Source organism: Bos indicus, chromosome 18 (genome assembly GCF_029378745.1).
Source record: "Bos indicus isolate NIAB-ARS_2022 breed Sahiwal x Tharparkar chromosome 18, NIAB-ARS_B.indTharparkar_mat_pri_1.0, whole genome shotgun sequence".
Classification (NCBI taxonomy): domain Eukaryota; kingdom Metazoa; phylum Chordata; class Mammalia; order Artiodactyla; family Bovidae; genus Bos; species Bos indicus.
In genome coordinates this window covers 55,160,888-55,188,783 of record NC_091777.1, presented here as the reverse complement: position 1 = coordinate 55,188,783, position 27,896 = coordinate 55,160,888, and the positions used below count along the sequence as shown (strand labels likewise).

The 27,896-nt window shown below is 55.1% G+C and overlaps 2 protein-coding genes, 1 long non-coding RNA gene and 1 other non-coding gene across 10 annotated transcripts in view; 2 read left to right on the top strand and 2 right to left on the bottom strand.

Annotated features, from left to right (window-relative positions):
* Positions 1-1,419: 1,419 nt before the first annotated feature.
* Positions 1,420-20,085, bottom strand: EHD2 (EH domain containing 2). Its single transcript, XM_070771364.1, has 6 exons — positions 19,937-20,085; positions 17,301-17,759; positions 16,676-16,773; positions 11,829-12,241; positions 6,000-6,164; positions 1,420-3,221 (listed from the first exon to the last, which is right to left on the bottom strand). Exons 2-6 carry the CDS (start codon positions 17,702-17,704, stop codon positions 2,670-2,672), a joined length of 1,632 nt encoding a protein of 543 aa, XP_070627465.1. The 5' UTR covers positions 17,705-17,759; positions 19,937-20,085; the 3' UTR covers positions 1,420-2,669.
* On the top strand, positions 7,886-7,958 carry TRNAE-UUC (transfer RNA glutamic acid (anticodon UUC)). The gene has a single exon. It is a non-coding gene; the product is annotated as a tRNA-Glu (tRNA).
* LOC139177155 (uncharacterized) lies at positions 12,241-21,044 on the top strand. Its single transcript, XR_011561636.1, has 3 exons — positions 12,241-14,173; positions 14,553-14,647; positions 20,751-21,044. It is a non-coding gene; the product is annotated as an uncharacterized lncRNA (long non-coding RNA).
* Positions 21,045-24,920: 3,876 nt separating this feature from the next.
* The window catches only part of BICRA (BRD4 interacting chromatin remodeling complex associated protein), a 75,310-nt gene continuing 72,334 nt past the window's right edge, over positions 24,921-27,896 (bottom strand). For all 7 annotated transcript variants that reach the window (XM_070771358.1, XM_070771362.1, XM_070771356.1 and 4 more), the window contains 3 exons: positions 27,753-27,847; positions 27,442-27,544; positions 24,921-26,956 (listed from right to left, as the gene is read on the bottom strand). In XM_070771358.1, coding sequence (XP_070627459.1) covers positions 25,836-26,956; positions 27,442-27,544; positions 27,753-27,847 — 1,319 coding nt within the window. In that variant the 3' untranslated portion in view covers positions 24,921-25,835. The remainder of the gene's footprint in view (positions 26,957-27,441; positions 27,545-27,752; positions 27,848-27,896) is intronic.

Here is a 27,896-nt window from a genome sequence, read left to right as displayed (position 1 = left end):
TTGCTGATTTTTTTTTAAAAAAGTCTAGTTTTCTTAAAAAAGTAAAGTTAGATGGGACGTCCCTGGCTGTCCAGTGGTTAAGACTCTGCGCTTCCACTGCGGGACAAAATGGGAAACTTAAGATACCCTACATGCCCTGCTGTGCAGCCAAAAAAAAAAGAACTGTCAGGGCAGATTCGGGACAAGGCACATTCCAATCGCAGAACGTTTGACCTGTCAATGTTCCAATCCTAGAATCTTGGAAATTAAAGAGCTTTCAGAAGTCGAGGTTGGGAGCACAGAACGTTACGTATGCATGCCGTACGCCAAATGTTAGCAACATAAAATATTAGAACCCTAGAAGCGCACGCTCAGAATACTGAGCCTCATAGGTTATTCTGGAGATTAAACAAGGTAATATATACAAAGCCCTTAAGATGGAGCTAAACGTTAGCTATTGTTACTGCCTTGCCCCTTGAGAGTTCATCTTATAACAAATCTAGTCTGTTTACAAATAAGGAAGGAAGCTCAGAGGCCCTGGGGTCCTGGCAAGCATCCATAGGGATCCAGAGCCTCATAAACGCACAGAGAGGGAAAACGCCACTCGGGGATTCACATCGCAGAATTCGGCATGGGAAAGGTGACGGGCCCCCGGGTTGTGCCCCTAGAGACCCGCTTACCCATCACCTGGGACTGGGCAGGGTGGGGTGGCGGGGCGGGGCGGGCAGTGTGAGAAGTGGGGGGTGTGGTCACCGACTCGCCAACCTAGCTCTCGAGCGTCCACCAGGGGGCGCCAGGAGCCGAGCCACTGGGCGCGCGTGGGCGGGGAAGGCGCGAGGACAGCGTGTCCCCGAGCGCCGTGGGTGTGGCCTGGGTGTGAGTTCGCGGAACCAGGAGCTGGGTCCGCTGCGTTGCGGAGGCCCGAGTCCCCCGGGTGTGAGCCAGAGCGTGCGCACACTTGGTGTTCCTGATGGGCAGCATCACCGCCTCTCCTCCGGGAGCCCGCTGGTGTTACATGTCACGAGCTGTGTTCCCAGGTTGTGTGGGTGGACGTTGGAGGAGAGGGAGGAGGGCAGGGGTGCACACACACGCGCACACACACACACACACACACACACAAAACCCTACGCCCCAGGGCTTGGTTCCCAGGCTCCCACGGCAGGAGGTAGGAAGGAGGGATGTCCCAGAGGGAGGGCCCCAGAGTAATTTTTCTACGGAAAATATGTCGGTCTGGCCCCCAGCCCAGGCCTGAGTCATCAGGCTCCCGATGCATTGAGTCATGGCCTCCACCTCCGCCCCTGAGAGCTTGGAGGGACCCCCCCCCCCCCCCCCCGCCTCGCTCCCCGCCGTGAAGTCCTGCCCAGGGTCGTCCTTCCCCAGGGGGTTTGGGCCGAGAGCGATCCCTGCCCTCATCCCATCCCAAGACAGCCAGACTCGCACTGGGAAAGAAGCCTTGGCTTTATTTGCACTCTGGGAACGCTGTTCCGTTCACAGTCCCCTCCGGGGCACGGGGCGAGGGGTGATGGGCGTGGAAATCCCAGCGAGCTCCCTGGAGGGGGCGTCATCCCCATCTATTTCGCTCTTCCCCCCATCTTTTCCGTGGGCTCCCCCACCAGGGTCAAGCACTAAAGTGTGTTGAAGGCAGGGAAAGGTGTGTGTAGTGGGGGGTGAGAGTTCCTTTTAGGGGAGGGGAGGGAGGGCTGTAGCACCAAGAACCCCTCCCCCCACGACGTCCCTGAAAAGGGGACTAAAATGACGTCCTGGGGCTTTCCTATCTGGCAGGGGCTCCACTTAAATATGGACGGTGGGCGGAGAGGCCGTGCCCCCGCCGTCTAAAATGCAGACCATCAGTTGTGGGGAGCCTGGGGGGCGGGTAGCAGGCCAGGCTTTCAGTCCAGAGCAGGTGAGCAGTAGAGGACAGAAGGCCTCAGAGTGTGCGCGGGTCTGGGAGGAACAGGCGTGGAGGGGGCTTTTCGTCAACTGAGGATCCTTAGTCAAGAAAGGGGTGTGGCCGGAATGGGGGCGGGGCTAAGAGGGGTCCCGCGGAGGAAGTAGGAGGTTGCATCTCCCGGCTCTGAGCCCCCGGTGGTCCTGAGGACCCGATGGGGTGAAGGGGCCTTGCCCCGATGGGCAAGAGGAAGTGGGGCGGTGGGGCCCCTGTGTTAGTCATTTCAACCAAGCGGCGGCTCACTTATGGGGATAGGCGAGGGGTCTCGCTCAGAACCAGGGATCAGACTGGTTGGGGCTGGGTGTGTGTCTGAGTGTGAGTGACCCTTAGGCATGCTCTCTCCTGAGAATGTCAGCTCCATGAGAGCAGCAGATAAATGTGTCTGTTTTACTCCCCAGTGTCTAGAAAGAGCCCTGAACATCGAAGGTGCTCAATAAATACGTGAATGAATGAGGCACGGATGGGTGCTTCCGTGTGTTAGTGTCGGAATGACGTGCTACGTGTAACGTGAGGCTATAGGCGTGGAGTGTGGGCAGAGAAGCCTTGCCCCTCCCCTGGTCCCCACTGTTTGACGGTGGGGGGTGGGGGCAGAGGGACCCCCATCCTTACAGCTGGGAGAGTGGGCAGGGAGCGCGCTTGTGGGCGGGGGTGGAGATGTGTGTGCAGCCATCCAGAGCTGGGGAGCCACAGCAGGGCGAGAGGGAGGGATAACGGGCAGGCGAGGGTGGGGCGGGGGGCTGGCTCACTCGGCTGAGCCCTTGTGGCGCCGCTTGGAGGGTGGCACCAGGCGGCGGGGCAGGTTGGTGGGCAGCCCGTGGCCCTCGAGCTTGGCCTCGATGAGGTGGCTGGCCAGGGCGAACTCCTCGTCGTCCAGCATGCCATCGCGGTCAACATCGCTCAGCTTCCAGATGCGGCCCAGCACGGAATTGGGGAGCTTGGTGCCCACCATCCAGGTCTTGGCCTTGGTACCACTCAGCTTGCCGTCGGCCGGCGCCAGGTTGTAGAAGATCTCGTCGTACTTGGACTTGTCCTTGGTCACCACCCACTCGGCGTCATCATCCGAGCCCTCCTCTCCGTCCTCCAGGGCCTCATCAGGCCCCCGCTCCACGAAGGGACCCATGTGGGTGCCCTCGAAAGCGCCCCCCTGCACACCCACATCCGTGCTCTCCAGCTCCTCCTGCCGGAGCAGGGGCATGAGCTTGGCGATGTCGTGGGTCAGCATCTCATCCAGGGCCTCCAGCAGCTTTGGCTTCAACGAGTGGAACTTGGTGAAGTCATGAGCCATCAGCAGCTCCTGATTGCAGGGAGGTGGCAGGGGTGGAGGGAGAGACACAGAGAAGTCAGGAGGCACCATCCCCAGGTCCCCCAGCCCCATGCTGGCTCCAGGACACTCAGGCAGCTCTTGATGGAGACGGGCAGAAGTATCTGATTATGGGGGAACACCCCAATTCACCTGGGTACCCACCACTCAGTACAGACTTGGCAGCAAGGTCCCACCGCCCCATGACTCACTGGACGAGAGGGAGAACAGGGACCTCTGACTCAGAGCAGCAGCCATCTGCCAGCCAGTGGAGGAGGATTTCAACATGGTGACATGAGCTTTACCAGAGCACAGCCCTCAGCCCTGCCCACCCACTAGGCACCCCAGCGCCCAGCCAGCACCCCCGACCATCATGCAAATTAAGAAAATGCGATTCCTGCCACCCTACTGGCTTTGTTACCCCACCACACAGAAAGGGCTAAGCGGCTTGCTCCTTATTTGGTGGTTAGGTTTGGGATGGACAAGTCATCAGGAGATCCTGGGACCGCCCCCACCACCCCACCCCACCCCCAAATCCTGGCCCCAGGCAAGAAGTCATCTGGTGCAAGAGCTGAGCCCCTGCTGGGCAGAGTCTGTGGTCACCCTGCTCCTCACGTGCACCGTTGCTAAGTCAGTTGCACCAGGACAGTTGCTGCAAAGACTAATCCACATTCTGGCGCCACGTTAAATTTCCAGAGCCAAGGTATATAAAGATCATAAGAGACCATAAAGAGACAAGGGTGTGGGGGCTTCCCTGGTGGGGCTCAGTGGTAAAGGCTCTGTCTCCCAATGCCGGAGTCACGGGTTTGATCCCTGATCTGAGACGATCCCGCATGCCTCGGAGCACCTAAGCCCAAGTGCCACACTATTGAGCCTGTGCTCTGGAGCCTGAGAGCCGCAACTACTGAGCCCAGGTGCAGCAACTACTGAAGCCTGTGCTCCGAAACGAGAGAAGCCACCGCGGTGAGAAGCCCATGCGCCACAACCAGAGTAACCCCTGCTCGCCACAATTACAGAAAAGCCTGAGCAGCAATGAAGACCCAGCCTAGCCAGAAAAAAAATCATAACAACAAAAAAGTGACAGGGGTGTGATGGTTGTGAGTGAGAAGGACTCTAAGGCCAGACTGCCCAGGTTCCAACCCAACTTGGGAGCTGTGCATCCTCAGGAAAGTGACTTGACCTCTCTGGTTTCCCTGTCAGTTTTCAGATGTGTAAAACAGGTTGAGAACTAGCACTGCCCTCATTGGGAGGTGGCAAAGGCTAAATGAATTCATCTGGATCAAGTGCTCAGTAAACGTAGCTGTAATCTTCACAGCTGCTCTTTATCGAGTCCAGCGGCTCTCAGCCAGGGATGGTGGTATCCCCCAGGGGACAGTGGGCACTATCTGGAGATGTTTTTGATTGTCGTAATTTGGGAGTGCTACTGACATCTAGTGAGTAGAGCCCAGGGATGCTGCTAAACACAGGGGGCTGCAATGCACAAGACAGCCCCCTACAGTGAAGAATTATCTAGTCCCAGATGTCAGTAGCTCAGAGGTTGAGAAACCTTGATCCAGCCCAAACTCAGTGCTAGATACTGTCCTAAGGAAGTCACTAACACCAGTCAATTCAGCATTCAGGGTAGATACAATCAGGATGATGCCCATTTTCCAGTTGAAGAAACTGAGGCTCAGGAAAGGTAAGTGACTTGCACAGGTTCATGGAGCTAGTCAGTGGCCAAGAGGAATTTCACTGTACTATAATTCCTCAGTCTTGGAGTAGAAACATCGCAAACCCAAAGGTCACAGGCTTTGAGTATCACCCCAACACAGCCTCAAAGCAGAGCCTGGGCAAGGGGCTAGTCCTCATCTCCATGCCTGAGCTCGTATCTCTGTCCCCATGTCCACTGGTTGCTCCTGCCCGGGCCCACCTCCAGCGGCTCTCCATCTACCCCAGGCTGCCACCCCCAGACCCAGTGCTTTCCATGTCACTGGTTAATCCTAGGCCTGAACATGGGAGGAGCCTTCAGTGATCCCCCAATATCCATCTTCCCTTCTTCCTCAGTATAGAATCCCCGAGTTACCTAAGCACCTAGAGGAAAAACTACACTTCCTAGCTTCCCTTGCAGCACTGTGGCCATGTGACTATGTTCTGGCCAACCAGAAGTCAGCACAGGTTGCACTTGCAAATACAGAATTACCCTGTTCAATATAGTAGCCACATATGGTTATTTAAATTAGTTAAAACCTAAAATTTCAGGTTTAATGTGGCTAGTGCCTACTACATTGGACAGCACAGAATAGAACATTTCCATCATCATAGAAAGCAGTATTGGATGGCACTGCTCTAAAAAGTGTTCTTAGAGAGATTGTACCATTAATTCCCCGCTCCCCCACTTCTTGCTGGCTGGAATGCAGACACAATGGCTGGAGTTTCCACAGCCATTTTGTACCATGAGGAGTTCTTGGGCCTGGAGGCCAGGCATGGAGAATGGGCCAGGCATGGACAGAAGAGAACTGGTTCTGTAAAGCACAAAACCAGCCCTGGACCATCTTCCAGGATATTTATGAAGGAGAGAAATAAACTTCTAGTCCTAATTAGGCTACTATTACTTTGGGTTTTCTCTTCACTCCCTTATCCTAACTCACACAACCATACTCTCACGGAACCATTTGTGGGAGGTGCTTTCAGGAACCTGCCATCCATCCCTCTAGTTTTCAAGGCCCCATCCTGAGCCTACGGGAGTTGACCTTCCCATCACCCCTTGCCCCTCCCTCCTGGGCGTCCACCCACCTGCATCTTCTGGCAGTCCGGGAAGTCGCCAGGAGATATGTGATGCTCCAATTGAATCTTGGCGAAGATGACGGGCAGCTTGAGGATCAGCTGCTTCTTCTTGTTTTCCTTCCCAAACACGGAGGGCATCTCCTTCTTCAGGTAGCTGATGATGTAGGCGTGAACCTGTAGGGAGGAGAGTTCTTGCCTGAGCCTGCCTCTGTCACCCAGGAGGGCTCCTTAAAACATGGGTTGGCTGGAGTTTCCAAGTTACCAGGTCCGGCATGGGGCCTGAGAGTATGAATTTCTAACAGTTACAGGCGAGCTGCTGCTGCCGTGGGTACAGGGGCTCTCCCCTCTCCTCTCAGCCCCTCCCGTGGCTTCAACATCCCTCCATGTCCACTGCCAAGTCTACATACCAGCCTCGGCCTCTCCCTGGAGCTAGACTCAGAGCCGATTGCCTTGTCAACATTCCTGGACAGCTCCATCTCAGGGACGCCCGCGGTGGAATTCAGGCCCCGCCCGGCCGTGTCACCCTCAGCTGTGCCCATCTCTGGAGGCAAATGGCACCCCCCCACCTCTGCCTGCCCAGTGGAGCCCAGAGATCTGGAAATTACTCCTGATTTGATCCTCCCTTCTCATTGGAGAAGGCAATGGCACCCCACTCCAGAACTTTGCTTGGAAAATCCCATGTATGGAGGAGCCTGGTAGGTTGCAGTCCATGGGGTCACTAAGAGTTGGACACAACTGAGCGACTTCACTTTAACTTTTCACTTTCATGCATTGGAGAAGGTAATGGCAACCCACTCCAGTGTTCTTGCCTGGAGAATCCCAAGGATGGGGGAGCCTGGTGGCTGCCGTCTATGGGGTCACACAGAGTCGGACACGACTGAAGTAACTTAGCAGTCTCATTGGTCACATCCATTTCATCAGTCGTTCCTTTGAACTCCTTTGAACTCTCTCCCATTTTTCCATTTCTCCCCACCTCACCATCTCTTGCCTGGTGGGGGACACACCTGTCACCCCACTGGACTCCTGGCTCACCCTCTGGCCCCTTCAATCCTTTCCCTGTGAAGCAGCAGCTGGAGTTTTTTGTTTTTTTAGGAACAAGTGCCAGACCATGAGCCACTGCTCCCAAGTTTCAATTTGCTTCTTATCCAAGTGCAAAATTCCTCCCACAGCCGCCAAGGCCTTATGGCAGCAATTCTCCAAGTGTGGTCCGGGGAATCCCCAGGGGGTCCCCAAGACTCTTTAAGGGGGTCGCACACTCAAAACTACTTTCACAAGAATGCTGAGGTGCTATTTGTCTTTTTACCTTCATTCCCTCCTGAGTGAATCGTGGAATTTTTAAAGGCTAAAAGATACTGCAACTAACTGAATGTAGAAACAGATGTTCGAATCCAGATGTCACCTTTGAAGCCAGACATTAAAGAGATTTGCAAACATGCAAAACAGGGCCACTGTCCTCTCTAAGTTGTTTTTTGGGGGGTTTTGGAAAACAGTTAATTTTCATAAAACATCTGTTGTGTGGTTCTGTGCTTAGTCGCTCAGTCATGTCTGACTCTGCAACCCCATGGGCTGGAGCCCACTAGGCTCCTCTGTCCATGGGATTCTCCAGGCAGGAATACTGGAGTGGGTTGCCATTTCCTTCTACAGGGGATCTTCCTGACCCAGAGATCAAACCCAGGTCTCCTGCATTGCAGGCAGATTCTTTATCATCTCAGCCACCAGGGAAGCCCAAACCATCTGCTACTTAGGTTAACAGGCAATAGGTTTTTCTTGCTATTTTAAATGATTTGATAAGACTATCAATATCTGTTAATATACATTGGCATGATCAATAATGTATTGATAACATTTATAATAAATTGTTATCTACTATTAAGTATGTAAGTATTGTTTGGGAATCCCCGGTGGTCCAGTGGTTAGGACTCTACACTTTCACTGCCAAGGGCTCAGGTTCAATCCCTGGTCGGGGAAGTAAGATCCTACAAGCCTCATGGTGAGGCTGATATAAGTATTGTTGGTTAATTAATATTATGAGAGAAAGTGAAACGTTTCTCAGTTTTAACTTTTTCTTTTTTGGGCTGCGCCACGAGGCTTGTGGGATCTTAACCAGGGACTGAACTCAGGCCATGGCGGTGAAAGCCCCAAGTGTTAACCTCTGGACCACCAGGGAATTCCCTCAGTGTCCTAATACGGTTAATACAGAAAGATCTAATCTGTGTATATACAAACTCTTTGGGGTCTTCCATAATGTTTAAGAGTGTGATGATGTCCTGAGATGGAAAGGTTTGAGAAGCACTGCTCGACATGCCTTGCCCCCTGCCCCTATCTGCTTAAGCTTCCTCAACAGCCTTCCTTTTGTTTTTAAAATCAGCCTGCAAAACTCTCCTACATCAAGGCCTTTGCACATGCTACCCTCTGCCTGGAATTCCGCCCTGGTCTTCCAACAACTGAGTCCTTCAGCTTCCTTTTTTCTTTTTTGGCCGCACCAGGCTACACGTGGATCTTAGTTCTTAGTTCCCCAACCAGGGATTGAGCTCGTGCCCCCTGCACTGGAAGGCAGAGGCTTAACAGCCCGGCCACTGGGGAAATCCCACCCTTCAGCTTCCTTCTGATGTCACCTCCTCAGAGACCATCCTGTGGGAAGCGGGTGCCCCAAGCACCACCATCCAATTTCTCTCTATCTTTACTTTCATTGTTTCATTCACAGCACTTATCGCAATCCATCATTATTTACTTATTCTGTCTCCTTTCATCAGAATGCGCTCCAGGAGGGCTGGGACCTTTTTGTTTCCTCTGTCCCCAGCGCTGGCACAGTGTGCAGAGAAAAGACTCAAGAAATATTTGTGAAGTAAACCAGTGAACTTGAGAACCTCTGAGCCACAATCTCGTATGCTATCAAAAAGTAAACGAGGAGAGAAAACCAGCATTCATATGTCCTGTTTTTAAATGTGCTGTGCTTAGTCACTCAGTTGTGTCTGACTCTGCGACCCCATGGACTGTAGCCCGCCAGGCTCCTCTGTCCATGGGATTCTCCAGGCAAGAATACTGGAGTGGGTTGCCATGCCCTCCTCCAGGGGATCTTCCCCACCCAGGGATGGAACCCAGGTCTCCCGCATTGCAGGCAGATTCTTTGCCATCTGAGCCACCAGGGAAGCCCTATTTTTTTAAATAGGAAGCTCAATAATTAAATGGATATGCTTAAGTGAAAATAGAATGTATGTGGAAAAAGACAGAAGAAACTATTCCTGGGGGTTGTCTGCGGGAAAGAGAACCTGAGGGCTGTCAGGGTCAGGGGTGGGAGGGGGCACCTTTGACAGTACATGAGTGCTTCCCCATGAGATGGTCTTAAATGTTCAATTAGAAACACTCGTTAAAAATTCCTTTTAGTGAGTCATAGGTTTAGAATGCTAAACATTCTGGTGACACCTTGGCTGGATTTGAATCCTCATATCCTTTCATCTCCACCATCCTGTCTCCTCCAGCCACCCTGGGCTCCATATTCAAGCATGTCCTGGTTTCAGGGCCTTTGCACTTGCTGTTCCCTCTGCCTGGGTACAGTTTCCCCCATATCTCCACTCTGCTCACCCCTTCCCCTCATTTAGTTCTCTGCTCAAGAGTCACCTCCTCCAGGAGACCCTCCTTGATGACCCTAGTCCCTTAAATAGCCCACCAGTCTCTCCTCTGCTTCATGTTTCTTCATAATCCTTATCACACTCAGTGTATTAGAGCTGAATTTGTTTAATACTCACTTCCCTATTAAAAAGCAATTCTACAAGGAAAGAAACTATCTGCTTCTGTTTCCTGCGGCATCCCCAGGGTTTAGAACAGTACAGGAGCACAGTGTCGGCGCTCAGTTACTGTGGAATGAAAGCTACTGAGCTGCCTCAGAGAGCTCTGTAGGAAGGCTCAGGGCACCCTGGCCTCTTTAGAATTAGAACCTCCCAAGACTCTGCCCATCAAGGGTCTTGACCTGTGCTCAAGCGTCACACAGCCCATGGAAATCACTCCTAAAAAGCAGCTGTCGCTTCAAACAAAGGGCAGAGCCAGAGGGCTCACCCACATCCTAGATCGTTACAGACAGGGAAACTGAGGCATAGAGGGGTAGTTACCAAGAGTGAGGAGAGGCCTTGTACTGTTGGGGAAAAACATGTGCAGAGGTGAATGGTGTGGGCGGCTGTGTGATGGCTGGACCAGGTGTGGCGGGGGCGGGGGGGGGGCGATGAGCGGGTGACACAGGGCAGAGGAAGGGCACCGAGGCTCGGTCACAGTAGATCCTGTATCTTGAGGGGCAACTGGGGAGCCACAGAGTAGCTGCAGGAGCAAGGGGGTAGGTGTGGGTGCCAAGGGGGTAGGTCTGAAGGGGCCAATCAGGACAGGGGTGTGGCCAGGCCGGTGGGTGGGGCCTGCGAGAGCGGGTCAATGGGGATGGGGGGCGGGGCCTAAGGGCCGCTCTTCTGAAGCCCAGAAGACGCGAGAAGGGAGAACGCTAATGGCTTTTCCAGAGAGGAAGCGGGGGAAGGTGCCAGGAAGAGATAAGGTGGGTGGGCGGGCTGAGCCTGGGCGCGGGTCCGGGACTCCGGGGTTTGTCTGGGTTTCCGGAGCCGCCTCCTGCGTGGTGGGGGCACCAGGTGTCCGGCCCCACCCTGCCCCTCGGTCCCACGGACCTTGGGGTTCTAGCTCCCGCTACTGCGGGAGCAGCTTCCCCGAGGGGCCTGCAGGACCGGGTCCGTGGGGGAAGCGGGTGAACCAAGGGGGAGACCGAGGGAGGGAGAGGATGGAGAGAGGAGAGAAAGAGAAAAGAGAATGATGAGGGAAAAAAGAAAAAGAGAAAAAAACAGAAAGAGGTAGAAATGAGGAGATCTAGAGAGACGGACAGAGACAGTCCAGGGCCTGGGCAGAGGAGCGAAAGGTGTTTTCTGGAGGCTTCAGGAGCTGACCACACTGGGCCGCTCCCTCCTAAGGAGGATTCCTGGGCGGGGGGGGGGGGGGCTCTGACTCACCACCTCTGCTGCTCCTTAAACCAACACCTCAGGCTCCTCCACCCCCCATAACCTTCCAGGCCTCCTTGCCTGCTCCGCTTCCTGCCCCACCTCCAGCCTGGCTGGCAGCCTCTCCTGTGAATGTTCCATTCGGCCTCCAGAAACGCTCTTAAACCAGTGCTCCCCTCCCCTTCCCCAAGGCTATGTCCTGATCCAGGCTTCTCCTTGTTCCTCGGTCCCTCAGCCTCCTCCTTAGTATGGGAACCCAGTCTTACTGCCCTTGAATCCACCCTGCAGAAGGCAGGGAGGGTCTGACCCTGTCCTTCCCCTACCCTGAGTCTTTCCATGGCTCCCCAGTGCCCTTGGGACAAAGCACAGGTTCCAGACCACAGTCCCGGGTGATCTGACTCTCACCCACCCCACCCCACCCCACCCCCACCCCTCAGATGCAGTTACTCCCACCATCTACACTGGCTTCAACACTGGCATTTCCCCTCTTCTGGCCCCATTTTCTAGAATCCTTTTCCCTCCTCATCCTCATAATCCTCCAGTTTGCAGCTCAGATGCCCTCTCCTCCAAGAAGTTCTCCAGGATTTCCCCTGGGCTCCCAAGTTCTCAGCCCTGACCATGCTGGGTGGTCACTCTGGGGATGAAACGGTATTCTCCCTTGGACTGCCGTGGTCAGAGCTCCCTTCCCAGTACCACCTGGCAGAGAGGGCCAGGCACAACAGGAGAACTTTCTCAGATTAGTGAACTAACTCATCAGATAGCTGATGCCAGATCAGGGACCAGCAGCCAAGTAGAGGAGGATCAGAGAAAGGTAAGAGCGGCCGCTGCCTCCCCATCCCCCATCCCTGCTCACCCGCACCAGCCGGGCTCTCTTCACCAGATCATTGAGCTTGCGCAGCGCAGCGTGGCGCGGCAGGCCCTGGATGTCGCGGAAAAGGTCTTGTTCCTCCAGCTCGAAGAGGCGCCGGTTGTCAGGTACCAGCAGGGGCTGGGACCAGAAGGAGCCGATATAGACGCGCAGCACCTCGGGTGTGCCCACCACCTTGCCCAGCGCCCACATGAGCGCCCCGTAGACACGCATCAGCTGCTGCGTCTCCACCATGTCGGCCTTGTTGAGCACCACGCGGATCTTGTCCTCATGGCCTCGCAGGGCGCCGATGGCCTCCGAGAACTCGTCCGAGATCTCCAGCTTGTGAGCATCGAAGAGCAGTATGATGAGGTCCACGCGCTCCGCGAACCAGCGCAGCACAGCCGGGAAGTCGTAGCCTGCCGGGGAAGGGTGGTACAGGGGCGTGTGCCTACGTGCTCGCTTCAGTCATGTCCGACTCTGAAACCCCGTGGATTGTAGCCCCCTAGGCTCCTCTGTCCATGGGATTCTCCAGGCAAGAATACTGGAGTGGGTTGCCATGCCCTCCTCCAGGGGATCTTGCCCACCCAGGGATCCAACTGTCTCTTGCATCTCCTGCCCTGCTGGCGGATTCTTTACCACTGAGTCACAGGGGCTCCAGTCCCCCAAAGCAGAGGTCAGCCCCCAGCCTTCAGCCACTGGGAGACATTCATTGCTTTGGGCTCAAACTGGACTGTACAGATGTTTAGGTTGTTAACCACTGAAAATTTTGTCTGTGGGAAATAGCTCCAGGCCCCAGCCTCCAGAATTTCCCCATCACTCTGGCCCTCTAGCCATCTGACTACAGAGGACAATCACCCCTTCACCTTTCCATTCATTCTTTGGGCAAATATTAGCAGCTTGCATCGGTCCCCTTATTAAAACAGTGAAATGTTTACTAATAGACTCCCTATACTTCTGTGGACCTCTGAGTCCCCCAAATGCCACCATCAACCCCAACTCCTCCTCAAGATGTGTCTGATCACCCTACCATCCAGCAACTGAAAATTTTACTTGGGCCCTTGTTAGAGTCTTGCCATAGCAGATGTTAAATATTCTAAATTTATTAACAATAAATTACCGAGAGTCTCCTGTGTGCTGGGCCCTGTCCTGGACACTGGGGATCCCACAGAGAACGCACAAAGTCCTTGCCTTCGTAGGGTACCTATCCCACCAACAGCTGGCTCCTGGGCCCATTCATTCATTCCTTTCACCATTCATTTCTTCATTCACTCATTCATTCAGCAGCAAGCAATGCCTGGGAGAGCAGAGAGGAGCCGTTCAGACCCCCTGACTTGGCAGTCGGGAAGGCCACAGTTTGAATCCCGACTCTGCTTCCATCAGCTAGGTGACCTTAAGGAAGCAAGTAACCTCTCTGAACCTCTAGTTTCCTCTTTGGTAAAATCATAGAACCTACCTCCTAGGACTGTGTGAAGATGGAAAGAATACACGAGCTAAGCTATATGAAGAGCTTAAACAGTACCTGGCTCTGAACTACACACTTAAAAGGAGTGAGCTTTAGGCATGCAAATTATACAATAAAACTTAAAAAAAAAAAAAACCAAGGACTTTCCTGGTGGTCCAGTGGTTAAGAATCTACCGTGCAAACCAGGGGACACAGGTTCGATCCCTGGTGGGGGAAGTAAAATCCCACATGCTGTGGGGTGACTACGCACGGCAGCTACTGAGCCTGCACGCTCTGGAGGCCACCTGCTGCAGCTAAGACCCGATGCAACCAAACGAATAAATAAACATTAAAATCAAACAAAAAACCCCAACGGAGCTAGGCACATGACGAGCAATCCACAAAAGTTCCTCATGATGCCTGTGAGACGCTGTGGTGAAGCCATCCAGGAGCTGCTGGGCACACAGGGTGGCTCAGATAGCCCCAGTTCTGTCCTTACGGGGCTTACCGTCCAGAGTGGTGAGGCTAGGATGGGAAAACCCAGGGAGCTGCAGGAGCCCGGGGAAGAGTGTGCCTGAGGGTGGTCAGGGAGGGCTTCCCGGAGGAGGAAACACTGAGTGGTGATCTGGGGAGTGAGGAGTTAACTGGCGGGACAGAGAGCCATCGCTGATTCACCAGAAGTCACCTCATGCCCTCCCCGATTCAACTCATTGAATCTTCAAAACGACTCCAGGAGACAGGCACTCTTAGGACCCCTATCTTCCAAAAGGGGAAACTGAGGAACAGAGTGGTTAAGGAATCCACTGGTTCATTTGCTCCAGACACAGAAGCACAGAGCCGCAGCCCTGGGGGCCTCTACACTCTGCCGGGGAGCTGTGCCGGGCCCATCCTGCCTGAACGGAAGCAGGTTCCTATAGCCACAGGGGACTGGATGGGATGGGATGGGTGGGGGACGCTGTTTTGGGGGGAGGGAGGGCCAGGTCAACAGAGGGACCAAAGCTAGGGCCCCTCCTCTGTCCCCAGTGTCTCCACACACACACACACACACACACACACACATATCCAGATTTGGAAAGTGTGTCTCACGCAGGGAGGGAGGAGGGAGGGAGGTTGAGTCAGCATGGGAATGGGTGACGTGGCAGGCAGACACCCCAGGTGCAGATGACAGCCTCACAGAGGGAAAGCAGTCATCACAGGGCCTTCCCAGCACCTCCTGGGGGCCACACACTGCTCTAAGTGCCTCACACATTTTGACTCTTTTTTTGGCCTCGCCACGTGGCATGCAGGCTACAGGATCTTGGGCCCCCGTTGGGGTTGAACCTGCACCCCTGCAATGGAAGCATGGAGTCCTAACCACTGGACCACTGGGGAGAGCAGCAAGGTATGGCATGAGACTATCATGTTCCCATTTTACAGGTGGGAAAACTAAGGCATGGAGAGGTTAAGTGGCTCGGTCAAGGTCTCACAGCTGAGAAGGAGCAGAGGCCAGATTTGAACCCTGCCAGAAGGCTCCCCTCTGCTACAATCACACACGTGTGTATTCACATATATTCTACACAGAGGCCACATGTTCCATCAGTGCACACACACATGCACGTGCACACGTGCACTCAGGAGCAAGCATACACCTGGACACCATCCGAGTCACTTGCTACAAGATGCAGACCCTCACACACTCCCTCACTAGCAATTGGGAACCTACACAGATATCCAGGGTCACACAACTGTGAAGATAATGTGAGACCCACACAACATAACAGATAGACAGCAGCAGGCACACAACGAGCCTGTGCACACCTGCACACCCACCAAAAGAGAGACGCAATCATATATAGTTACACAAAAGATACACTCATGCACACACACCCTCACTTGTGCACACAAGGGCACAACTGTATACAGAGATGCGGTTATACCCAATCTAACAAAATCATCTTAGTCCTACAGGGCCACACACAAGTACAACCATGAGCACAACGCTGACACTTCAGAGTCACACCCACAGTTACATGGATGCAGTCCGCCAGACTCCTCTGTCCATGGGATTTCCCAGGCAACAAGACTGGAGTAGGTTGCCATCTCCTCCTCCAGGGCATCTTCCCGACCCAGGGATCAAATCTGCATCTCCTGCATTGGCAGGCGGGTTCTTTACCACTGAGCTGCCTGGGAATCCCACACACCTTCCCAGACACACACAAATGATCCACACAGTCAAATAAAAGTTCCCCTGCACAACACACCAACCACACGTTTCACAATACAACTACCTACAGAGACACGGTCAGTCACAGTCACACACAATCCCACAAGCCCACCCCCCCCCCACCCCCAGGCCCTTGGAGCTGCCCAAAGTCACACCTAGCGACCCACATGGGCACAGACACTCATACACACACTCACCCTCAAGACAGACAGACAGACACACCCTCCTCTTCCTCTACTCCCGCAGCCACAGAAAGAGACCCCGGTTCTCTCCCCCACTTCCTTTGGGCCTCCATCTGGCACCCCCGCCCTGGCTTGGAGTGGCCCCCGCTGACTCTCCCGAGGGACGCCCCCCCACACAGCCCCCTGCCTCCCCCATGGGGCTGGCAGCTCACCTCCCCCCTCCCTGATCTCCTCTGCAGCTGTCTCCTGCCTCTCTCCCCGGGGACAGGCTCCCGCTGGGCAGCAACCAGGGACACCGGTAACCCTCCGCGCCCTCGCCCGAGCGAGGCCCAGCCTCCCTGCCTCCTCGCCGTCGCCTCCCGGTCCCCTCTGCCCCACACTGCAACCTCCTTTGCCCCAGTTTCTGGCCTCTGAGGCCTCGCGGGGCAGGGGTGGAAGGGACAGAAATGCGGGGAGGGGGGATGGGGGGGCGGCGCGGAGACCGAGCCAAGCAGGGCAGGGGTGGGGGCCGGGCTCACCCGGAGGCCCCGCTGGAATTCACCCCCTCCCCCCGCCGCTCTCCCTGCACAGCTGTTTATAAATTCCTGGCCGCCCTTGGCCCCTGCCCAGACTCCCCGTCCCGGGCCCTCCTCAGCCCCAACCGTGGCCCAGAGCTGGAGCCAGGCGCTGACAGGAGCCCAGGGCCTCCCCGCCAGGCTCTGCCTTCTCGCTGGGTCTCCCACTTTCCGGATCCTCTCTCTGGATCCCGGCCTCGCCCTCTGAATCTCTGTCCACCTTGGACTCTCCCTCTTTCTTGGTCTCTCCCCCTCCATCCTTCAGACCCGCCCAGACATGCAGCCGCAGCGGGTTCACACGTGTTCATCCACACGCCTCCCCCACCCTTCAGCGCGCGCCAGCTCGGAGGAGTCACAGCCTTCCACCAGCTCCCTTCGGCTACGCAGCTAGCTCAGGGCCAGGGCTCACACAGTCCTAGCAGCGACCCTGGGCCTTCCTCCCTCGGACCCAGGAGCCCAGCCTCACTCACCACGGCTCACTCTCTGCTTGGCCCCCGACAGGATGCCCGGGGTGTCGATGATGCTGATGCTCTCCAGGACCTGATTGGGGAGCTGGGCGCACATGAACCTGGGGCAGAGGGAAGGTCAGGGGTCAATGCAGGGACCGGTAGTCGGAGGGGACGCATGAGAAGGGAACCCAGGACTTGCACGGAGGAGAATCAGATTCGGAGAGGGAAAGAATCTTGGAAGAGAAAAGGAAGATTAGGATAAAGAATAAGAACTATATTAAAAAAAAAAAAACAGCTGATGTTAATTGAGCACTTACTTTGTGCAGGGTGCTGTTCTAAGCACTTTGAATGTTTTCATTCATTTAGTCCCCACAACAGCCCTATGGAGGAAGGACTATGGTTATCCCCATTTTCCAGATGAGGATAAGAAACAGAGAGGTTATGTTGCTTGCCCAAAGTCACCCAGCTAGACAGGAGTCGAACTCAGGCATCACTGGCTAAACTGCTCCCCGAGAGAAGGCAAGAAGAGGAAGGCTCTAGTAGAGAGAAGGGGATTAGGACTGAAAAGGAGAGACACACAGGCGGGGATGGGACACAGACGGGGGCCAGGGACAGGAAGACACCCTCCGGGCTGCTGGCTGCACACCTGTTGAGGAAGGTATTCCCGAAGGGGTTGAGTTTACGGAAGGGCTTGTCCGGGTCAACGACGAGGGCATTGCCAGGCACGGTGCCCTCGGTGTCACCGTGCATGACAGCCACGAAGCAGTCGGTGGTGGGCTCGGGCCCCACCCGGGAGCCGGGCACCTCCTGCTCTAGCAGGTACTGAATGAAGCTGGTCTTGCCCGTGCTGTACTGGCCAGCCACCAGCACCATGGGCTTGCCATCGAAGTCGGCATCCTCCAGGGCTGGAGAATGGAAGGTCCCGAAGCGGTAGTGCTCCTCCAAAGGCAGCAGCTTTTCGCGGTACAGCTCCTTGAGGGCCGAGGTCACCGTGCGGATGGCCTCCGGCTGCTGGCCCCGAGCCCCGCCCCGCTTCAGCCAGCTGAACATGGTGGCTGCACGCTGCCCGCTGAGCTCTGACGGAGATGCACAGCGCGAGGGCTACCTGTGGGAGGAGAGGATGTTGATGGGGGACTGCCTGGAGGAGGTGGTGGAGAAGAAAGGGAGCCAGAAGGTAGAATCGATGGGGAAGGCTGGTGGGATGGGTTGAGGGGGAGAGCTTCTGAGAGCACTGAGGGTGGATGGCAGGAGCTGGCGGCTGAAGGAGGAAGAAGGTGATTATTCCAGCTGGAGGGAGAGAAAGAGATGCTGGAAGAAGCGAGATTGGTGGTGGAAGCCCAAGAGATAAACAAGGGGAAGGATGCAGAAGCTGATCCGAAGAAAAGGATTCCTTTGTCTTTTTCTTTCTCCGTCCCCACACCTTCCATTATTTGGCAATTTTCACTGAAATCACACCATGTGTCAAGGGGTATGGATCCAAAAATAGACCAGAGCCCAGTCCCCACACACTCGGAGCCTCCAGTGCGGAGAGAACTGGGGCACGGAGCAATCAACGAGGCCTGGGAAAAGCTGGTGGTAGACTTGTAGACACCAGAGGGGGACAGGATGAACCAATCACAGGATTAGGAAAGCTCTGGCTGGGCTGACTTTTTTTTTTTTCACGTTTATTATTTATTTGGCTGTACCAGATCTTGGTTGTGTCCTGTAGAATCTTTTCCCATACATACTCTCCAGGCCAGAATACTGGAGTGGGTAGCTGTTTCCTTCTCCAGGAGATCTTCCCATCCCAGGGATCGAACCCAGGTCTCCTGCACTGCAGGCAGATTCTTTACCAGCTGAGCCACAGGGGGAAGCCCCCTGGGCTGACTTTTGAGCTGCTTCCTGAAGAGTGACAAGGGCATTTAGGCAGAGAGGATGGTGGGTTTCATGACCTGGAACTGTAAAATGGATGGACAGAGTGGCTGAACACGTGGGCCCAAGGATGAGAAATGAGACTCAACACTGCCTGGGTCCCCCCCAGATCATGATGTTATCATTCATGAGAATAATAACATTTGTGATCACTGCATGCCAGAAACTGCTCTAACTCATTTAATCTTCACAACAACCTTGTAAGGTAAAGCTATTATTACCCCCACTTTTCTGATAAGGAAATAGAGGTTCAGGAAGATAGTATAACTTCCCTGAGATCACTTTGCTAGTACGTGCTCAAGCTGGGACTCCAGATAACCTGACCTCAGAGCCAACACTCCTATCACAGATCTAAGGAGTTAGGGAGAGGACAAATTACCAGCCCAGCAGCAACCAGCACCCCCAGCACCTAGACTGTGTTCACTACATCCCCTTACTGGCCTTTCATTCACTGTAGTATCTGTAGTGATGTCCTCCCTCCCCCTTTCATTCTCAATTATCATTCATTTGTGTCTTTGCTTTCTTTCTTTTTTCCCCCTTGATCAGTCTAAGTGGATGCTTATAATTTTACTGATCTCTGCACAGAACCGACTTTTGGTCAGATTGGGGTCTCTAAATTCCATTTTCCACTAAAAGAGAACCTGAGGCTTCCGGGAGAAATGGCTAATTCCGGGTCTGAGGCAGGGAAAGAACAAGTGAGTCTGGGTCAGATAGCGGGAAAGTGCTCAAACTGGGATGGGGCATGTCACAGGGACAGAGTCCCGGCTCGACAGGACTCCCACTGGCCAAAGATGGGACAATTTGAGCACCCAGACTAACTGCACATCCAATATGTTAAAATCCATAAAATCATAACCATGCTTTAAAAAAACAAAGTGTGTGCATATGTGGGAGGGGGAGAATTCAGGGAGGGTGTGCCAGAAAGGTGAAGGAGAGGCTGGAGCCAAGACCTGGGATGTTGGCAGAGGGAGGGGGCCCTGGGCGGTGTCCTACACAGGGAGGGACCTGGGGGACATCTTAGCGAGGACGCTTTGGGGTGGTTGGACAGGCAGTGGGGTTGGTGAGGTAGGAGAGGAGCTTTTGGGGTGGGAGGAGGAATGGAACAGAGGTGGATGAATGCGGTGGAGGGAGACCCCAAGGAAGGCCGCGCGAAGGGAGGAGGAGAGTGGGGAACACTGCTACAGATTGAAGGGACTGGTGGGGGCCAGTGAGGGAGATAGGTTTCCGGGGGGCTGAGAGACCCCCTACACACTGCCTGGGGTGGGGACTGAGGGTCTTTGGCAAGCAGGGGAATGATCCAGAGCCAGGGCAGGCTCGAGGGCTCCGCGGGCGGAGGCTGGGAGGCGACAGCCTCAGTTGGGGGTCACTCACCAAGGGGGCGCGCAGACTGCAGGACCGGGCAGGGAGAGCTGGGCGGGGGTCCCGCGGGGATCGGAGGCGCCCGCGGAGCGGCCTGTGCTCGCGGTCCCGTCCGGAGCCGTCTGAGCCGGGTGGGGCCCAGAACGGGGAGGAGGGACGGGAGGGGCAGAGAAGGGGGGGCGGGACGAGGCGCCCCCCCATCCCTAAACCGGGCGCCCAGCCTCTGGCGCCCTCTGGTGGAGACAGTCACGGTGCCTTTGCGAAATGGGTGCGCGCGCGGGTTCCCAGTCCTGCCTTCAAACTCCACCCCTGTCTCCCTTCCTGACATGGAAACAGCAATAATAAAATAGTAACACCACCAACAATATTAATTTTAATTATAAGTAATCATAATAATTACGGAAACGAGTGCATGAAAACTCCTCTGTTCACAGCCCTCCATGGTTCTTCTTTCACTCAAAGCAGAAGCCAAAGCCTTCAGTGTGGACCAGAAGGCCCTGAAAGATCTGCAGGCTCCCTCTGTCCTCTCCTCCCTCTCTCCCCCTTGATCCCTCAGATCCAGCCGCACTGGCCTCTCCACTGTTCCTCAGACAACCCTCTTTTCAGGGCCCTTTGAACTTGCTGTTCCTCCACCTGGAAAGTCCCACCGACCACTCCCATCCGCCCTCTCACCCTTCCCTCCTTCCAGTCGCCACCCAAATGTCACCTCTTCCGAGAAGCCCTCCCTGATCTCCCTGTTTAATGCGGTACCCACCATCCCTCCATTCTCGCTGCTTTATTCTTCTCTGCAGCCTTTATCACCATATTTTACATTTCTCTGTTTCAGGGAGGGTCTCCCTCACGAGAACATGAGTCCTGTGAGAGCAAGGATTCCAGACGGTCATCAAGAGGAATCTTTGATGTTCTCACACTGTGTTTGGAATTTCCAGTGATTGCTTACTCATCACTGATTAGACCCACTGCAAGCTAGCTTTCTAATTGTTCGCTGGTACACCAGACCCTATTACCCTGTCACAGCCTTGTCAATTTTAAAAAATACTGATAACTGTATTTCAGTATAATTGGTTCCCTTGGGATCCTAAGGGTTTCATTTTGTGCATTAAAGATAATATTCTAGGAAGGGGTCAGTGGAGTGACGTATTCAGCTCCATTAAATACCCTTTGAGCCCTTAATAACCAAGGTGGCTGTCACATCTTGCTACCTGCTGACCTCCGAATCAGGGAGTCTCTGACATCTGTCCCCAGTGTCATCCAATTTCCTTGACGCCCTTGGAGCCTCTGGAGTCCCCACTGCAAAGCACAAGCTCAGATATTCTTTTCTCTGCCCTCACCCCATCTGTCAAAACTGAAAAGAGAAACTGACATATTCTACAACATGAATGAAGACATTAGGTTGAGTGAAATAAGCCACTCACAAAAGAACACATATTGTGATTCCACTCATACAAGATGCTTAGGGTAGTCGGATTCAGAGACAGAAAGTGGAATGGTGGTCGTGGGGGAGCTGGGTGGAAGTGGAGGGGGGACAGGATCATGGTTTCATGGGCACAGAGTTTCAGTTCTGCAAGATGAAATGAGTTCCTGACTTCCAGGCTGACCACAGGTTGGTGGTCCAATGGCTAAGACTCTGAGATCCCATTGCAGGCGGCCCAGGTTCGATCCTTGGTCAAGAAACTATGAACCCACATGCTGCAACTAAACAACAAAAAATCCTTCATGTTACAACGAAGACCCAGCACAGCCAAATGAAAAAAAAATTGATGAAATGAGTTCTGAAGATTGATGGTTGCACAGTGTAAATGTCTTAATGCCGATGTGGTTACGAAGATAAATTTTACGTTATGGGTATTTTTTCATAATTAAAAAAAAATGGAGAAAGCAGCCAGTGAGCTTGTTCACTTGGGACACTGGTCAGTCTTGGGTTCCAGTCGCGCTCCGTGTCCAGGTGACTTGGGCCCAGAGGTAGTCATTTCTGGCTTCTTTTTCTGGATGGCTCAGCTGTAGAAAGGGGCTTCCCAGGTGGCACAGTGGTAAAGAATCCACCTGCCGATACAGGAGATGCAAGGGACTCGGTTTCGATCCCCGGGTCAAGAAGATCCCCTGGAGAAGGAAAAGGCAACCTACTCCAGTGTTCTTGCCTGGGAAATCCCAAGGACAGAGGAGCCTGGCAGGTTACAGTCAACGGGGTCACAAAGGGTTGGACACGACTGAGCGACTGAACACTCTCCAGATGCCCACTCCGCTGCATCTAGCATCTTAGAACGAATATGCCAAAGGCTAACTGTAGAAGCTAAGGTCAGTTTTGGTCTCATACCCCGGGGCTTGGGGAGGAGGCTGTCTCTGGCTTCTGCACAGCAGACTTGTCAAGGCCTTGTATGCAGGACTTCCCTGGTGGCTCAGACGGTAAAGCGTCTGTCTACAATGCGGGAGACCCGGGTTCGATCCCTGGGTCGGGAAGATCCGGTGGAGAAGGAAATGGCAATCACTCCAGTACTATTGCCTGGGAAATCCCATGGACAGAGGAGCCTGGTAAGCTACAGTCCTCGGGGCCTCAGTTTCCTCATCTGCAAGATGGGGTTATTAATTCCCACAAGGCTGCTTCTGTGAGCATCAAATAAGATATCCCAGGTGAAGTGCTGGGAGCCCAAGATAAGTGTTCTGGAAACGTTACTCATCGTGTCCCTCTGCTTGGGCTGCATTTGGGCTGCATTCAGCTAGCTTTCCAATGTTAGCCGGTGGAAATGACTGGCAAACTTCTTTCCACGGCTACGAGAGGTCTTCCAGGAGCCTGCGAGGATTCAAGGATGTTGAGAACCGCTGTTCTCCTTTAGTGCTTTATTACATAAGCGGGGGAAGTAGGTCTAGAGCTGGCGGGGGGGGGGTCTCTCTCCTGGAGATCCCATATATCTGCTTCTCCCCTCCCAAACACCCCCAGGAGCCTGCCAAGGACCGGGGTGGATCACCCTAGTCCAGCCGCTGTAACATCCACCTGACTGTGGCCGTTGCCTCCTTGCCCTGTAGGTTGCATACATGGCCGCTAGAGGGCGCCTGGGAAAACGAAGTCAGCTCAGCCCTCTGCGCAGAACCCGCCGGTGGCTCCTGCCTCATTCTTAGAGTAAAAGCGAAGTTTTCAGCGTGGAGCTATTGGATCCTACAGGATAGGCCCCCTTTGTTCCCACTGACCTCACCTCTTGTCTGTACCCCGTTCTTCCCCAGGTTCCAGTCACAGACCCATTTGGTGGTTTTACATTCTATCCACGCTCCTGCCTCAGGGCCTTTGCACTGGCTGTTCTCGCTGCCTTGAGTACTCTCTTCCTGTGGTCCCCTCCCTTCTTTAATGCAGTTCTCTGTTCAGATGTCACCTCCTCAAAGAAGTCTTCCCTTCCCACTTGATCCTGAGGGCCTTCATGTGCGGTTGGGCAGATTGTTCACTGCACAAAGCACTGGCTTGATTGAAGGGGGCTGGAATCTGGGTCATGTGCTGCTCTCCAAATTCCCAGAGGAAGGGGGTGCTGTTTTCTAGTTCACACAAAAGGGTTCTAGGAATGAGCAGCTGCTGTGTCCAATTGAGCTGCGTCTCCCCAAGAGATATGCCAGTGTCCTAACCCGAGTGAATTACCTGTGAATTTGTGATCTTCTTTGGAAATGCGGTCTTTGCAGATGTCATCTAGTTAAGACCAGCACATCCTGGAGTAGGCTAGGCTCAAATCCAATATGGCTGGTGTCCTCATAAGAGAAGACACGCCGATGCTGAGGGGAAATGGCTCAGAAGGAGAGAATGGAGGGATGTAGCTAACAGCCAAAGAAGACCCGGGATGACCAGAGATTGGAAAATGTAAGGAAGGACCCTCCCCTTGTCACTAGGGGAACGGTAGTCCTGACCACACTTTTGATTTGGAACTTCTAGCCTCTGGAACTGAGAGAATAAATTTCTTTTAAGCCACCCACCCAATTGGGTGTTTTTTGTTCTTTTCATATAAAGTGATTTGGTTTATTGGCTGCACCGGGTGGCATGTGAGATCTTAGTTCAGCCATCAGGGATAAAACCCATACCCCCTACCTTGGCAGCGTGGAGTTTTAACACTGGACCATGAGGGAAGTTCCCGGAGGTACCTTTTTTCGTATCCATGGGAAGCTAACATATCCTGCTTGACTGCCCCCATATCTCTGACACTGTACACATTTAGTCAATCCTCACTATTAGCAGGTACCCTGCTTGTGAATTCATCTACTTGTTGGAACTTTCGTCTGTTGCCAAAAATCCGTGGAACTTCCACGGACATGCACAGAGTGGCGAAAACGTTGAGTGGCCCAGCAGGCATGTTTCCGACTGAGTGCTGAATAGGTGAGGACGCTCTCCTACTTGAAACCATGCATCCTTTTGCGGGTGTATTCACATTTTGATGCTTTTGCTGACTTCGCTGTTTTAAATAGCCCCCAGGGTTCTTGAGTTCTTAAGCCTAAGGAGGGTAGGATGTGCCTTACAGAGAAAACACCGTGTTACAGAAGCTTCATTCTGGCATGAGTTAATGCTGCTGGCTGTGCGATCAGTGTTAAGAATCAACACTATATATTAAGTGAAGGGTCTTTAAACAGAAAAACAAAGTGATGTGTTGAGGGTTTGACAAAAATGTGGATCAGAGGCTGGCCGGAAGCTAGCCCTGTATTTTTCCCAGGAGGGATGGTTACACATTGACGAATTCCATGCTCCGGGAGACCACAGAACCGCACCAGGAATGATACAAAAACATGTGGCTGATTGAGTTTTTCACTGTCTGCCCCCTTCACTAAGAAGTCGGGCCTCCCAGAACAGGCGCTTCCATCATATTCAGCTGCACCCTTATGCCTAGAATAGGACCTGGCCCCCAGCAGGGGCTCACAAATTAATGTGTAGTAAGTCCCCACAATCCCCCTCTCCACCCACCTGTCGCCCCAACCCGCAGACTCCAAACAAGTTCCCGAAAATCCCAAAGCAATGCGGGCGGGGGGGCGTCAGTACAGTTTTAAAAAAAGGATCGCTTTTTAATTTACAAGAGTTCTAAATGTACAGAATTCTCCTTTTAAAAAAATCGTTATACACAATAAATACAGTACAAAAAAATTTATCTTACAGTACTAGTTTTGTCTCCAAGATTTCAAAATCTGGCGCGGATGGCTGGCGGCAGGAAGAACAGAGGGGAAGACTGGCTGGGGAAGGGGGTAGAAGGAAGATCCCGGTTTTGTTTGGGAGGTGCTCGGATTTCAGTCGAGGGACTGGAGGCTTTTGAAATCTTTCTCACTCGAGCACATACAGAGGGACATAGGACACGGAGAGGGATACACACATACACACACACACACACACGGATGTGACACGGGTGCCCGCAGGCACGCACTGCCAGGTGGGGGGTCCCGGGAGGCAGGCTCACGCCGCCCTTTCCCTGCGTTTCCTGTCTTGGCCTGTGGGGGGCGTTGGAGAGACGCGGACCCTGCCAGCGACGGGTGCAGGGACAGATTGAAGCCACGCGGGCAAACCGGGTACCTGGATGCGTGTGAGCGGTGGGGACCGCCAGGGAGCCCTCCTCCCTGGCCAATGCGCACGTGTCCCCCGGGCGGAGGGGCGGGGCGGGGCTGGAAATGGGAAGAAATAGGAAACGACACACCAGGATTACCCCCTCCTTTGGCAGGGGAGACCTTGTACATTAGAGCCCCCCTCCCCGAAATCCACGACCCCACCCAACCACCCGGATGACAGGAGGTGGGGGGGGGGACGAGGCCTTTGTGACTCAAATAACTTAGGCAAGAAAAACTCAAGGGGTCCCCGGCTCGTGTACCCCAGGAGGCTGAGGTCAGACGCCCGGCTGTCCCCCTCCCTGCTCCCCGCTGCGTCCCTGCGGAGAAAGGGGACAGGGAAGGGAAGTCCAGCCCAGTGTTATCTGTTCAACGTCCTGGTGCCGAGGCCACCGTTGTGACTGGAGGGCGGGTAGGCCTCCGGCCTGTGCAGGGGTGTCGGGGAGGTGGGCGTGACGGCCGCCGGGGTGGCGTGGGAGTACGGGGGTGCGGGCGTCCGGCCGGGGGCCTGTTGGAGGTTCAAGATGCTGTCGATGGCGCTCTGCAGGTGTTCTGTGAGCGTGTCGTCCTGTGGGCTGTCGCTGGAGAAGCTGGCCTGGTCCACGTCGGGCGACTCGGACTTGCGCCGCTTGGCGGGGGGCAGCGGGGGTGCCTCCCAGCCGGGCTCCCGGCTGCCGCTGCCCTGCCCGGTGCCCGCCGCAGGGTCAGCCGGGCCGGCCTTCAGCATCCGCTGGTACAGCTCGTCCTCCACCGCCGCCAGCTCGCGGATGAGCCCGCTGGTGGCCTCGTCCACTTTGGTGGGCAGCGGGGCCGGGCTGCCGCCCCGGGCTCTGCCCACGGCCGCCGCCGCTGCCCCCTCGGTCACCCCGACACCTGGGGCCTCCACGTTCTCACGGTAGGTCTTGCGGAGGGGTAGACGGGGGCAGTGCGGGGCCGGCTGCGGGGGCTTGCGGTCAGCGGCCGCCGGCGGCGGTGGCGGGTGGTCCACCGTACCGTTCATCTGGCCCGGGGCGGGGGGCGGCGGCGGGGGCCGGGGCGGGGGCTCGGCCGCCTTGAGGGAGGTGGGGGGCGGCGGCGGCGTTTGGTGCACCGGGTCCAAAGCCGTGTTGTGGACGACCTTGCTGAGCCCAGCTTCCTGTTTGATCTTGAGTTTGAGCCCGATGCGGCTCCGGGCCTCGTAGGTCTTAATGGGCGGCCGGTTGCGGGAGGGCATGGGGCCGTCCTCGTCGGCGTCCAGGGAGGAGGCGGCGGAGGACGAGGAGGACGAAGACAGGGAGGACGAGGAGGCCCGCGCCCAGGTCACGGAGGGGGAGCCGCCCACGCCGCCGTGCCGGATCACCAGCTTGGTGGGCAGGTGCAGAGGGGGCTGGGCTGGGGCCCCGGACGCCGAGGACGGAGACGGGCCGTGGCCGGGCAGCCGGTGTCCCTCGGAAGAAGCGGCGACGGGGAGGCCGAGAGTGCGGGAGGAAGACACGTACTCATCTGTAGAAGGGGGCCAAGAAAACCCTGGGGGTTAGCCAAGGCAGGAGGCCCCTGCAGAGCTGAGAGGAGCCGGTGTCCACTGAGTACTGACCATCTGCCGGGCCCGCTAAGCCCTTCACTCACGAGGACACTGCTAGGCAAGACCCTTTCCCCAAGTTCCAAGTCCCCGTAATATGCCAGCAGCCCTGGGCACCGGACAGAGGATACCACCTAACTTCTGCAACCCACTAACTTCTGCTGGCTTCACCCCAGTCCTGGCTCTGCTCTCCCGCTTTTCTGTGCCCCCGGGGGTGGCAGAACGTTCCCTCCCTCCAGGTCCAGGATTGAGGGGGCGAAATGGACACAGGATGATGGGATGAGCAGGAAGCGGAGGTCCACTCTCAGGGCTTTCAGGCTGGGCTCGGGCGCCGCCCAGTGGCAGAGTGAGGGAAAGCGCCGCACCCTGCGGAGGCGGCGGGGACCCGGCTCCCTCCGCTCTCACCTACCTGGCTTCTCCTTGGCCAGCTGCTTGTCTAAGGCCAGCGTGGTCTTTTCCTCTTGAATGAACATTCGGTCGATCATTACCATCTCCGCGGAGGGGCTCACCCTCTGGGGGCAGGGAGGGGGAGAGGCAATTAGATGAGCCAGTGAAGAAGCGAGGTGGAGGAGGGGACGCGGTCGCCAAGGATGGATGGGAACAGATTCCCAACTGTCCTTCTTGTGATCTGATCCCTCCCTCCCTCCCTTCTTGCAGCGGGGGGGTGGGGGTAGGGGAAGGGCAGGGTCCCCCAGGAAGAAAGGTGACAGGCTACCCTACCCGGGACTCCTCCAGCAGCAGGAGGCGGTATTTATTGAGCATGGCCTGGGTGCGTTTCAGCAGCTGCGTGGAGACCGTCTCGAACTCCTCGTCCACTGCGGAGGAAGAGGTCCAGAGACCCAGATGTTGGGGAAGGACCCACAG